The 14511-nt window shown below is 43.5% G+C and overlaps 1 protein-coding gene across 3 annotated transcripts in view; it reads right to left on the bottom strand.

Moving 5' to 3' along the window:
* The window catches only part of C5H14orf132 (chromosome 5 C14orf132 homolog), a 46085-nt gene extending 31826 nt beyond the window's left edge, over positions 1–14259 (bottom strand). For 2 of the 3 annotated variants that reach the window (XR_005257151.1, XM_038138781.1), the window contains exon 1: positions 13985–14259. Coding sequence is in view for 2 of the 3 variants with exons in the window: in XM_038138781.1 (XP_037994709.1) it covers positions 13985–14014 (30 nt within the window). In the remaining variant the exon portion in view is untranslated. The remainder of the gene's footprint in view (positions 1–13984) is intronic. The other variant, XM_038138783.1, reaches the window with a different exon arrangement.
* Positions 14260–14511: the final 252 nt, after the last annotated feature.

Raw genomic sequence — 14511 nt, 5'->3', positions numbered from 1 at the left:
GTGGCATCCTGTCGCTGTGGGGCTTTCCTGGGCAGGAGGAAGGTGAGGGCTGGCTCCCTCTGGTCAGCATCAGGTATACATGACATGAATGCACATATGCCCTCACTGCTGCTTTGCTTCCTGCTTTTTAACAGCAATTGTTCCCAACAGCCTTTCTCTTTGAGAATGTATCAGATTTTTCAAAAAATACATGTGGATGCTACATAGTGACTTCTGTAAAATAGATTAAAAAGAAAAAAAAATCCAATTCTGGAGGTTTTTTGCAACATAAATCCAGTGCATGGTTTGGGCAGCACAGGCCATAGTTAAATTTGACCTACAAAAATAAACATAGGTGAATATGTAAAATAAATGTAGCTGTATATGAAATAAATATATATTAACATAGCAAAACCAGTTCACATCAGATTTGAAAGATGATTCAGAATTGTGCTGCTTGAAGCATTGGTTCCAGTAATTCCAGGGATCACAAAAGCAAGTCTACTTTCCCATTAATTGGAAAAAAAAAAAAATTAAGTGGGAGTGGAAAAAAAAAAGGCCAAACATGCTGACTGTTATGCTTTGGAAGCTACAATCAGGTGCCTTCAGGGAAAGGCAGAGCTCTCCTAATGATGAACCAGTGAGACCGACATCACCAACATACACATCCAGGTATGAGATCCTACAGAGAATATAAGTTACTGAATGAATAAATAAATACACCCTTAGTGGTTCTCAGAGATAGGCACCCAAATTATTTGATACTAGGCAGAAAAGGAACAGTACCATCACACAGAACCATGGCAAAGGAGGGTCAGATGGCAGCAGAGATACTCAAACTCTGCCACGGTTGCTGTGACTCAGGACTTAGGAGCAAGGCTGCGGCAGCCCGTTAAAGCAGGGTGGCAGTGAGAGAGATGAACAAAGAAAGGTAAAATGTTTCATCACAGCTCTGAAGTCACACCCCTGAAAGCACCATCCATGTTGAGCTTTTAAGCAGCCACACTGTTTCCCACACACTTCAAAAACAGAGGGATAGGTAAGTCCCAGTTAGGAACACTGACAGCAGCCAGCCAGATTACAAAGGCTCTCTGTAGCTGCCACTGTGCTGGGGTGTCTCTCCAAGAGACAGCTGCTAAGGGGCAATTACCAATGATCAGATCATGTAACCAATCTGGCGCACTCAAGGGATGATGGCTCTCTAAGCCAAACATATAGATCCTGCCACGTGATGCTTTTTCTGTGTGGTCCCCTCCACAGCTTTGAGGAGGAGGAAAGCAGAGACAAGAGGAAAAACAGAGCACAGCATCCATGTCCCTAAATACTGTGTCTTCATGGGATATTATGGACTCACTCTCCTTCTGTTTATCTGTGATTGTTCCACTTCAGCCCCCAAAATAGATCGCAGATTTTAATCCTATCAATTTTTTATATATCTATTGTTAGCCACTGTTTGACTTTAATAAAGATTTACTGACTAAATACAGCAAGTTTCATGCCCACATTTCTGGGGATGCAATGATAGAAAATATTAACTTCTGTATTTGTTTCTTAGATATACAAGAGAAAATGTTTATATTTTCAATTTCTTTCCCCTCCACATTTTCAAACAAAATAGGAAAGCGATCTCTAATTGTTATTTCTTCAAATGTTTGCTCAACTATGAATTTACTTGGCCTTTCTTACAGTAAATATCACTTGCTTACTTGTGAGAATTACTCATCACTGCTGAGCAGGTAATAAAATCAGGGAATACAATGGCAACAGCAGACAGGAATCAGCATGTTCCTGCATTTGGTGAGCCACATCCCTTCTTGATACAACTTCACTCAGAAGAGAAATGTGTGCTTTCACCAGGTAAGTATGTGGCCTTGACCTTAGCTCTTCTATTAAGTTAACAGAAACAGAGTGAAATTCTCAGGTCAAGCAGTAGGTTGCAAACCACACAGAAAGTGCTGACAGAGCTATTTTACCTGTGCCTCAGTATTTTTCAAGTGACTGATTTTAAAAATAAATTGCTAACAATGCAACTGCAGGAATATCATGTTTGTTTATTCTCACATCAGTGACTGAGAAACTGTAAATAGGTGTGACAGCTGCTGCATCCCCTCTGTTGTCACCACTCTGCTGCTCCTGTGAGACAGGCAGTGAACAGGATGACTACTAGGACTGACAGGAGCATAGTATGATCCTGAGGCAAAGAGTTGTACATGAGCTCTATTACTCCTAAACTGATGTCAGGGTTTCTGTCAAAATCAGCACACAGAAAGATGCTGCTTATTTTTGGGGAAGAGCATACCCTGTTCTACCTGTTGGCCAAGCTTTACTGCAATGGTCCAGACTCTGAAAAGCCCAGTTTTCTAAACTTCTGTAAGATCACCTGCCAGATTTGTTCTGAAGGAAATGACACCACAGTTTAAAAAAAAACAAACAACAAAACAAAACAACATAAAAATCAGAGCCTGATAGTCATGAACCCAGTTCCAAAGAGCTATCCAGAGCTATAAGCTTCAAGCCATAACTTCATTAAGTTAGAAGAACTCAAGGGATGCTCTGAGCATTATCTGCTGGGCCACCTGACTGCACATGTGGAGTAAGAAGGATTTGCTGCTTTGTCTCTGCAGCCAATGGCCAGTTTAAGCTTCCACACTAAACAGCACCAAACTGGGAATAAGTGCTCACTGAGACCCTTATCTCCTCTGAGGCCTCATGGGATAGTCCAGCCTTCCTCTCTGTATCCTTTAATTTCAGGTTTACACTTTACACTGTTCCTGAAAAGTTTTGATGTTTATGAGAATGAAAACCCATTAGAGGTTGAACTCCCTAAGTTGTAGGTCACTGCTGGATGCAGCAGTTGGACAACAACCCTCAAATACAGTGAGCAATAGACTCAGCTGTATTGTCTGTCTCTGGTTGCCACCCTAAGTGTGCTTGCCCATGCCTATGATCCCTCATCTCCCTGGTCATGCCATGTTCCGTGGGACAGAGCAGAGGCACCACAGATCATCACAGTGTTGGGGTGCAAGGTCCCAGTCATGTCCCACACAAATTTATACTATATGCCTGATGGCTGCTTATACTGTAGTGCCCATGAGATCTCTAGAGTAAGTATGGAGATGTACCCATACCCTAAATGTTACATATTTCTGTAAAAAAGATATCATGGATGTGGTGGAGTCCATTTGAATTACCATCACAATCTATGGGCAATACAAGATATTGGTTTTTTAATAAATCTAACACTAAGAAATTATTGAATCTGTTTGCATTAATGAACTTATATCCTTGATTAGGCAAGTGTAAAACTATGTGATTAGTTTTCTAACAGCAAAGATCAGGTGGCAAAACAAGACCAACTGTCATTACAGAAGAGACTCTCCTATTCATTGTTCTCTAGAACTGAGTTTTAAAGATTTTTAGTAACAGCTGACTTTGCCATTTCCAAAGCCAACGGTTACAGGAATAATGAGCTGGCCAGCATTCTCTATACAGTTCAAATCAGACCATGTTGTGTCCTCAAGGAAGACAGCAGAGTTTGGCCAAACCTACTTTTGCTTCCTCCTCCCATTTCTCTTCACTTGTCAGCATGACCCATGGCATATGCTGGCACCTGAAGGCTTTAAGGCACAGCAAGGGATCGTTATCATGGCAGCCCAGACTGCAGCTTACATCACATCAGCACATTGTCTTCTGCCTTCTCCATGCCCTCCCTTCTCCAGACATGCACCGTGCAGAGCAGAGGTTGAGAGACAAATGTTTTAGAGGCAGCAATGTTTATTTAGTCATCCAAATACCAATCTTTAAAGTGCTTTAAGGGTATTATGCACACTAAAGTGATAAGCAAGATATGTACCATGAAAACCACCCATGCTGAAAACTACAGCTGGCTGGGTAAAGAAGGTTACCTGTGAAAGTGCAAAGGACAGTTGTAAGAGAAGTCAGGAGGTGCATGTCTCTTCTCTCACTTAATAAGATTACAGGAGAAATGAGTTGCAAAACTACCTTGGAGAACAAGGGAGAGAGCAAGCACAGCAATTCAATTTCTTCTGCTTCTGTTTCATGTCCTTGAGAAATGCCAGAGAATGCACCAGGAGAATAAAACATCTGCCACCCTGACAACAAATTTCACTGCCTCGCTCATCTGCACGGTTTCACCGCATGCTCAGTCAGATGGCTCAGAGACCAACACAGAAGGAACCATTTCACAGCCTGGATCCTATCACAGAGTAACCATTTGGCATGCCTTTATGTTAATAACCATATATTTAAGGAAGGTGACCTCTAGGTCTGGGAGGGGAAGGGTATCATAGCACAGGCAAAGAGAGAAGAGTGTTTGTGAATGAATTTTCAGTATCTATCACACAAGTGACTGCTAGGCTCAGCATCTAGAGAATTCAGAACTTTTCAGATTGAGATTGGAAGCTACTCTGCTCTAGCTGAAGAACAACCAAAATATAAAACAGAGCAAAGAAGGTGACATTTCCACTCCTGACATTTAGATTCTACATCAAGTACCATCAATTTTTACCAACCTGCAGCCCAGTAAAGACATACTAACAGGCTTCTGTCTTTAGTGAGTCAACTGGGAAAGTTTCTGCCCAGTTGCTTACAGTTTCAGTGATTTTAGTTTGCTCCTCTGATGCATTTGGATCTCTTGTCCCTGAACAGGAGAATTATTTACTCTTTCGTCCCCATCTTCCAGAACTACACTCAGATTTCTGTAGGACTTGGACTGGACTTGGTGCAACTATAGCATCTGAAATAATTTATAGAAGGTAAGGATGGAGGATATGAAAGACAAAGAAAGAAGGTACCCAAAAAGGAAAGCATACCTGAGTTGCAAGGAAAACATTCTACATAGGCAAACAAGAGAAAAGTTGTGAGGAAACCCTTGAGAAAGATCCATAAAAACTTATGTGGTGCATCATGGAGGGTAAGGTAGAAAGACAAAAGGAGAAACCCAACATATTTCAAGTGGAGCTCACTTTTAAAGAAGATCTATTATAGCGCCTCAAAATGCACTTTTTGCAGATTGTCAAGAAATTTAATTATATACTCCATTTAAGCAGAAGGGAAGTTCAGAGAATCACATACTTCAGGCATACACTTAATTAGGGTCTAGATTTTTAAAGGAGATCAGATGCTCCATGTCCTTGGGTTCAGCTGACATCTCAGAAATCCTTTAAAACTTTAAATTTTAATATTTTTGTTTCTACATCAGTCCTATTGTTACTTTTTCTCTCTGAACATACACCTGAAAACCTCTAAACATCAGTCCAAGAGACACAGGTGTCTTTTTTCCTTCCATGCAGCAACTCTGGTATTGGTCTCTTTTATCAGTCACACCATCCCACATTTTGCAAATGCTCTTCCTCCTGTTTTGGAAGGAAAAAAAAAGCCACAGTGGAAGTTTGGTTTTGTTTTACTTATGCAGGCTCATTCCTAGGGTGTTCCACCTTTTGTAACATTTGAAAGGCTTACAAACAAAATTGCAACAAACAAAACCAGCTGAGGTTAACAGCTTCTAATATTATTAATTTTTATAACATTTCCACACTAGAGACACTCACTTTGTAAAACAAAAGGAAATGGTTCTGCATCCAGCAGCCTGCTTCTTAGAGGTGTTGAGCTTTTCTGAAGTAACCGTAATAATAATGATTTCTAATTAGCTGCTGCTTGGCAGGTTTGGGCTCTGGCAGGTACCAGGAGTGTGGAATTCAGCTAAGACTAAAGATTCAGTGTCAGACTAGGTGTCATTTCAAAAGGCTGGAGCTGTGAGACAGACTGAGAGCAGTGTGGGTGCGTGAGCCAGCGGGGAGCGGGCGGGCAGCGAGCACCACTCACAGCTCCAGTTCTGGCTGCTGTGCACTCATGGTTGTACCCACAGGGAGAGATTTCCACCCAGTACTGCCTCTGCTCCCTGTAATCCTGCCAGCACTGCACAGTCAGTAAGCACTCAGCGCTCCTGGTCTTTGTGTCCCAGCTGGCCATGTCTTCTGTGCCTATTCAGTGCCCCGTGTAAGGACAGGCCTTCCTCACTGCTGCACCAGAGCCAACAGGACTGCACACCCTGACCACACAGCACCTTCAAAAAAGATGTCAAGGAGTTCCCACATTTCATTCTGACCCTTTTTTGTTCCAAAGTGCTCATAACTTGCATATGAAATGTCAGGATCCTGTTTGCCAAAGGCTTCTATTCCATGGAAATGGAACAATCCCGACATGTTAACGAGCACAAGAAGTAGATCAAGCCACTGATCAAGCCACACAACTGTCATCAGTTTACAACCAATTTTCAAGGATCTTCCTTTCATAGTTCAGCATGTATCGGCTGGAAAAAAATTGTTTATAACAATCACAGAGAGCCATCAGTTTTTCAAAAGATACCATTAAAAATCATCATCTCTGTGAGAAGAGGATGGGGTTAATAGTAATTCTGTATAGGATACTATAATCATCAAACCAAGATGTCTGCTGAAACAACAGACGACTACAACAGACCTCACTAGCTCAGGTAGAAAATGCAATTCATGACCAAAAATACTGCCAAAGAAACTAAAGTCCAGTAGAGAGACATAGCAAACTACCAGAGCTGGTCACTACTGAATTTACTTGGGTTGCTGCTGTAATTTTCTGCTTTCCACATCACTGCACTCCATTTGAATGGTCTAATCTTTTATCAATTATTTCATTTGATGGTGTATGGTCACCAAAGGATCACACTGCTTTACTTAATCCTACATAACCCTTTGAATCATTTGGAGATTTTTGCTTCTGTCTGTTATGAGAATGAGGTTAGGAAGATGGTGCAACTAACTTCCTAATGGCCAGCATCCAATCTATTTTCAGCAAAATTTAAACCAGGATCTCCACCCTTGTGTTTGCAGCTCATCAATGAATTGAGAAATTAATCCTAAATTAGCCGAAACCAAGATAACACCACCACTACCACCCCAATCTATAACCAGTTAAGATTTTCCAGCCTGTGGATTCTGAGGACACAACAGGGCTATTCAGCTGCTACCCAGGAACTCCATTCTCATCGTGTCTGCCAAGAGAATCATTCATTGCTCGGTGTAGGACAGGGTTGGTCTCTTACTGTTCAAGAAAAAACAGCATCTCAACAAGCAAGATGTTTGGTATGAATGTAGTGCTGCTTCAGTCTTCCTATTTCTTACCTGCTCTTACCTCTAGCTATTCTCTGTGTACAACAGGACCCAGCTACTGCTGCAATCAACTGTTGTGAAATGCTTTATGTCTGTAAAACATGTGAATGTCTATTTGCTATTATATTACAACCCTCCTTTCCATGCTCAACAAAGATGGAAATACGTGACATTTGCTCTGTTTGTGAAGTTTTTAGCATGCAACTGCTAAAAAACATGTAAATTATTTCAAAAATATTCAATGTGTCACAGAATTAGTCTCACAGTTAATGGGCACATGAAACACAAATAAATTATTTCTAGTTTCTTCTAACCCTTGTTGTGCAAAGGTGCACAAACATGCGTGCCACATGAGCCACATCCTCCTTTCCCTTCCCCACCATCCACCTCCTACCACATCCTCCTCTTCCAACATGTAAGAGCTCCTATGACAAATTAATCATGCTATTAATTGATGAAAGCACAGTCACTCCCAAAACACTTAGCCTCAGGCTTCCCTGAATTAATAATATGACCAACAATAGGTTATCTCTTGCTCTCCCATGATATTTTCTATGAATTGCAAAGCATTCTCTCTCCACTGGTGCCAGGCTTTAAGATTTCTCATTTTAAGCAAGTGGACAGTCCTGCTGATGTTACTGGAACAATATACACGTGTTCCAAGTGCAGTAAATGTTTAAGTGTTTTGTTGGATTGGAATCACTGCTTTTAACATCTTTTGACAGCAATTACAAGCACAATCCTGGAACAACAGCCTCCTCCAAAGTGCAGTATCAACACTTTATAAAAACAGTACGCCCAAATCTCCAATGAATTTTCAAAAGCTTTGCTGGAACAGAAATTTCTACTATACAAGACTTGGAAATGTAGTCTGCAGTGTTACTGCGGTGATAAGAAAAGTGAAGGGATTCCTCTTGTTCCCCACAGTAATAAAAATCTAATGCAATTGTGCCAAGCAGCCAGCAGAAAGAAAATGATTCTCACCTCAACTGCTGGCAACATCCTGGATGAGGGCACTGATTTTTGCACACAAACCAGGATTTTGGTAACATCTGGATTATACAGCTGGACCCTCTGGCTGTGCTATACCACAGCAAGACATCAGGACTTAAGATTGAACCAAAGCATCTGGGAACTCCTTAGATAAACTCACATCTGCTGCTTTGATTCTATTTATTATAAGTCAAGACATTCTGGAGGAATCAAAGAATGCCAGAGAAAATGACTTTAACCTTTGGAAGAAAGTGGAGCTAGTAGAGTAATGGTCAGTGCCCTATTATGCAGATAAGTGAGCACTGAACTGGTTATATAAAAGAATGACTACAAGCTCCTAGCTAACATTATTAATGTTTAATGATATAGATCAAAGAGGTTTTGTCTTAGGTCTTAAACTATAATCAAGGCAGCTTTTGGCAAGGAGTTGTTCATGCATCTTTTAATCTCAACTCTCAAAGAGTTTGGTTTGGCAAAGAGCTTGCTTTTTGGTGATCCCACTTTTTACAGAAAAAAACAGTCCTAAGCAAATGTCCCAAACCGGTAACGTCAAAGCTTCCAAACGGCCACCATTTAGCACTGTCAAAGACAGACTCCCCAAGTGCAAGCATGGCTGAAAGGTCTTTCTCTGAAGCTCTCTTGGCAGCAGAGAATGGACACACAGACACATGCAGCTCACGTTGAGCAAGCAGCCTGGATTCTGTTTTGAGCTGGTGGGAATAACCTACCCAAACCACAAATCTAAACTCTCTCTTTTTTAATACCTTCAGATTACCTTGCTGTAAGAAAGCGCACACAGCTAATAAAGGCTTTGAATTCCTCTTGACCCCTGAGAGGGAGGATAAAGGAATAGTGAGAAAACAAATGCAGTTATTATCCTGCACTCTGGTTCCTCTGTGCTGATACAGCAGAGTACAGCAGATCCTAATTGTGCATCCTCTAACATCCAGAAATCTAATTAGAAAGGAATTAAAGGATACTGGACCTATGTCTGGGATTTCTGGAAATGCAGCAGCTCTGTTCAGATGGCTGGGTGTCCAAGAATGCCAAGCACACCCTCTGTGCACACACTGGCCTTGCAGCATGCACATGGGCCATCTATGTCAGCTGGAAAATATGAGTATAAAGGTGGTGAAGGGTCTGGAGGACAAGTCTGATAAGGACTGGCTGAGGGAGCTGGGGCTGTTGAGCCTGAAGAAAAAGGAGGCTCAGGGGAACCTCACTGGTCTCTACATCCACCTGGAAGAAGATTGCAGCCAGGTAGAGGTTGGCCTCTTCCTCCAAGCAACAAGTGACAGGACAAAGCCTCAGGTTGGGCCAGGGGAGGTTTAGATTGGATATTAGGAAACATTTCTTCATGCATAGTGTTGCTACGTGTTGGAACAGGCCACCCAGGGAAGTGGTTGAGTCACCACCCCTGGAGGTAGTTAATAAATGTGTAGATTTGGCAGTTAAGGACACGGTTTAGTGGTGGACGTGGCAGTGCTACATTAATGGCGGAAACAGATCTTAAAAGTGTTTTCTAATCTTTAAGTGACATGATGATAATGATTTTTTGATTCCATAAGTCAAAATGAAAGGATATTTTAAATCAAAGTTTGCAGAATTTGCTATTATAATATTTTCTCATAAATAACTTGCATGACATTATTGACCCTAAATGAACTCAGTTCATCCTGTGTATTCCAGGGCTTTTCAGAACTTATATAGCTCTTAATGAAGTATGTTTCATGTGGAAGTAGGGATTGTTACTCTCCCAATAGAGAACTATATGGTTTCTTCAAGATGCAGCAATGACCACCTCCCTGTTGTGGGGAAGGTGACCTGGATTACTGTCAATACGATGAAAGGCTTCAAATGACTTGAATGATCACTGACCAGACCTGAAATCCTAGAAGAGTAATAGAGAACACAAAAACAATGAAATTATCTTTATTTTATAATAGTTTTGCTTTCTGTATCAAACTTGCTCATTTGTTTCTCTAGCTCCTGAAGCATGGTATCACTTTTCATGTTTAAAAGAAATCCTTATTTCTCCAATTGAAATGAAAGATTATAAAAATACAACTTTTAATTATTAAACTATACACAAAGAATTCAACTTATTGTACTTCAAATCCTCAAAACCTGTTTTCAAAGAGGTTTTGAACATGGAGAATCATCAACTATATATGACTTACTCAAGAAAAAAATCCACAGAAATAGCCATATTCCCAAGGCTCTTGCTACCTTTTCCCTGTTCTAAACGTAAAAGAAGAGAAGACCATTTATCTGACAATTAAAATTTTATTTTTACTGTAGGGAGACATACCCAACCATAAAAACACTGCAAATTAAGGAAATCCAGTCTGCGTTTTCAATATGAAACAGAAAATACAGGAAACACTTCAGGAAAATTAAATTGCAAACATAAATCTTGAAAAACGTATCAGTAACATTATGACTGCAGGTGCTGCCCAGCTCATATCAATTTGGATTATACTGAAGACCATGACATCATTTTTTTATTCTCTGTCTTCCCATTTTTTTCCCCACTAAAAGCTTCTATTTTTTTCAGGTTGAAGACATTTCAACCCTGCTCCCATTAACATTTTTTCCTCAGCTGGCGGTTAAATCAATATTAATTTCAGTCCGTCAGAAGCAGGGAGGGGAGCAGCTCACCCCTGGGCATCTGACAGCAACCCCCTAACCCCTGATAAAAGCATCGAGTGCTCTTAGCCTGGATGCAGCACTCAGCACCTCCCAAAACCAGGCTTTTATGCTGCAAGCAAAAGTCTCTACCTATGAGAAGTGGCTATTTCTGAGGTTACCTAGACTACAAGAGCGCTCTCAAATCACTGAACAACACACAGAAATGAGGCTGTCGTACAGCTTAGCAGTGGCTGAACATCTTTGGCACAGCATCTTGAGATGTTCAGCATTACTTTAACTAAAATACGGATTTAAAATGGAAACCCAATGACTAGCTGCTAATAAGCTCTGACTAGGTGTGAGTCCTGCTCATTAGCACAAAGGACCTTAAACCAAAACCAATTAGAGCACCAGCAGAACAGGGGACACCCAAGCCTGCTCAATCAGGACTGATTGGAGATGAAAACACTGATGCAAAAGGGCTCATTTTAACAACAGATTTAATAGTTACAGTCAAAAGCTGTTCTTCATGGCACAGCTAATAAATACAAGACAGTTGAGGTGCTCAGGTGGTTGCTCAGGCTGCACTTAGGAGGAGGCCAGATTTTAAGTGTTCATAACACACTGTAGAATCAGTGAGGCTGCAAGTGGTGATCAAACTTACACTCTGCTTCTGTATTTATATCAGAGGGGTTCTACCATACAGGTCATTTATGCTGTCTCAGAAGACATCTGGCAAAGCCAACTTGGGTCCACAATGAGCAGTGAAAAGGCGTGAAAACACAGGAATGCAATTTATAGGAACATAAATAGTCTTCAGTATCCTGTAAAAATAAACTAACTTGAGAGGTAACCATTGCTTGTATGTCTTTAAGCATCTCAGTTTAGGTATTACCTGTTTTTCTACAAAATATTAATCTGTCTGGTATTCATCAGGTAAAATGTAATACCTGCTGCAGGTGGATGATAATGAGAGTGATAGTAGAGTATCCTTAAAAGTGATTATGAGCAGGAAGCATAAGCCAATAATTCTCTTGTGTTCTCACTCATTTGTTATTGAAGATATCTCACTAAACCATACCATCAGAGATGCCACAGAAATGATTAAAACAAAAAAACCCAAAAAGATATAGCAGTAAAAAGAAAGTTGAAGAAAAGCAATACCTAAATTAAAGGAGTGTCACACTGGGGGCAAAATGTCACTGTGGTGACAGGAATGGAAAGGGCTGACCGCTCAGAAAGGTACAAGAGGCCTGTGATGGGGATTAACAGGGGTAAGTGCAGCATCCGCTGTACACAGTAACCTAAGAACTGGATTCACTTCCTTCCGTAGAAAAGGAGCCCTGGAAATCCTCTCCTACAGCTCATCAAAGGTTAATAATTACACAAATACCCCCTGGAGAAATTCCCCACATGCTCTGTGCTGTGCAGACCCAATGAGCCCTGTGCCCCTACTGGGAGAGATCTGACAGCCCTGACTGCTTCCCACCATCCTCACCACCCGAAGGGCTTTGAGGCACACAGCTCCAAGGTATTCCAGCCTTTCTTCCTGAGCTTGTATTGCCTTGCCTTCACCTCATACTGAAACAAAAACTATCAATTCACACTTCTTGTGACAAAGGAAAACAACAAGTTCACCCCAAAGGATCAGGGAGAAAAGCAGGTTTCACTGTAAACTGTTGCATTAATAACCTCAGGAAGCGTAGATACATTTGCACTGGGAACTGTTGAGAGAAGCAAAGCAACAGTGCTTTGTGACTCTTCCAATACACAGAATTAGTGTAGAAGTTATGTAGAATATGGGACAACAAGAATAAGGGTGAGTATAAAAAAGAGAATGGGCAGCACTAGTCCTAGCTTTGGCACACTCCACTCTGATTATGGGTAAAACCTGCTGCTGTGCTGCACCTCTGCTTCTGTGCTATGGGGGCATTCCCCTTCAGCTCAGTGCTCAGGGAACAAAAGATGGACACAGAGAGCTCACTGATTGTGCTGAGAAGGACCACAGGAATATGATCTGACACCTGCAAAATTTCTTTTGAATACTCCAGTTACCAGGAAGATCTCATATCAATAGAAATTATGCTTTCCTCCCCACTGTGGTTTTCCTTAAAAAATTCTTAGAAATACATGCATGCAAAGGGAAGAGATGCTTGAACAGCCAACTGCTACCTTCAGAAAAGCAGAGTCTGACACCCCCTCAGAAGTGGACTTTAGGAAGAGAACAAGACAAAACAGCCATTGCATTAATGAAACAGAACAACAGCTCAGGGATTAGATTTGGCTTCCAACAAACACTGAAGTTAGCACTCAGGCAGCAACAGTGCAGAAAGGCTTTCCCGGCCCCTACTCCACCTCTAAATGGTGGGTGATGTTTTTTGGCAAAATCACAAACTTGGATCCAAATTATTCTTGAAAAAGGCCAATTACACTTAGGTACCCACAGGAATAGAAGAATATATCCTGGAAAAGGGAATGGATGGTCAGTGAGTGTGGCTTTTTCTCAAGCACAGCACTTTCTGTCTGTTAAAAACCCAATTCACCTGGATTCACCATGATGATTTTTGGCTTTGGGTGGCTTATAGCCAGTACATACTTCTCAGTATATTAAACATGAGTACATTGAACACCAACACCCACAATCATGCCTCGAGCTAGAATCAGAACTAAGCTGCAATTAAAAAAATTTGTTCATGCAAACAGAGGAGTATTTCTATACACGCCAAGCTGGATTCTGTATGCGTAGACAACAACTTAAAAAACCCCAAAGCCACAGCTGCACATACAGTCGCAGTACCGAAAAATCGCATCTCCGATTTCCATTTACAGCCGGTCTCATTTACAGCCGGTTCCATTTACAGCCGGATGGAGAGATGATTCCTCGCCTCGCCCAGCCCGCGGCCGCCGGCAGCGCCCCGGAGGCAGGCGGGGGAGCGGCGGCGCTGCGCTGGGCCCGCCGCCGGGCGCTAACAGGTGCTGCGCCCCGAGCTGCGCCGCCAACTTCTCCTTAGCAGCGCTAAGCCGCCTCATTTTTTCACTTTTTTCCCATCTCCTCGCCCCTTCCCCAAGGCGCGGGGCCGCTCAGGTTTACACCCGCGCCGACGCAACTTTGGAGCAGAGGACCGGAGCAGAAAGCAGAGGAGGGGATGCGCGCCCCGCCGCCCCCGCCCGGGCTCCCGTCCCGTCCCGCCCCGTCCCGTGCCACCGTCGCGCACCACCTGCGCGGCCATGAAGGAGAGGTCCATGGTGCTGCCGCTGGAGCTGCTGGCGGAGCTGGCGGAGGTGCTGAGGCTGCCGCTGCCGCTGCTGCTGCTGCCGGGGGCGGGCGGGGCGCGGGGGCGCGGCGCGGGCACCGCCTCCCCCAGCAGCGGCGGGCGCGGCCGCGGCAGCGGAGCCGACACCGGTACCAGTTCCAGCTCCGGCGGCTCCCGGCCCGGCCCGGCCCGGCGCGGCTCGCGGGCGGCTCGGCAGGGGGCGGGGGCGGCGGCGACCCGGCCCCCGCGCTGGGCTGGGCTCGGCCCGCCCCCGCGGCGGGGGGAGGCCGGGGCGGCTCCGCTCCGCCCGCCCGGCGGCACCTGTGGGGCGGCCCCGCCCCGGCACCGCTCCCCCTCACGGCCGGCAGCGCCTGCGGCGGCCGCGGCGGCCCGGGAGTCCCGCGGCGGGGTCAGCCCGGGCCGGCAGGGGCCCCTCGGGCCCCGGGGGTCGTTTGCCTACGCGGAACGGCTCCGCAGCCCCGAGACTG

The sequence above is a fragment of the Motacilla alba genome, chromosome 5 (assembly GCF_015832195.1).
Source record: "Motacilla alba alba isolate MOTALB_02 chromosome 5, Motacilla_alba_V1.0_pri, whole genome shotgun sequence".
Classification (NCBI taxonomy): Eukaryota; Metazoa; Chordata; class Aves; order Passeriformes; family Motacillidae; genus Motacilla; species Motacilla alba.
The sequence above is the reverse complement of the archived record's forward strand: the minus strand, read 5'-3'. Positions and strand labels throughout refer to the sequence as shown.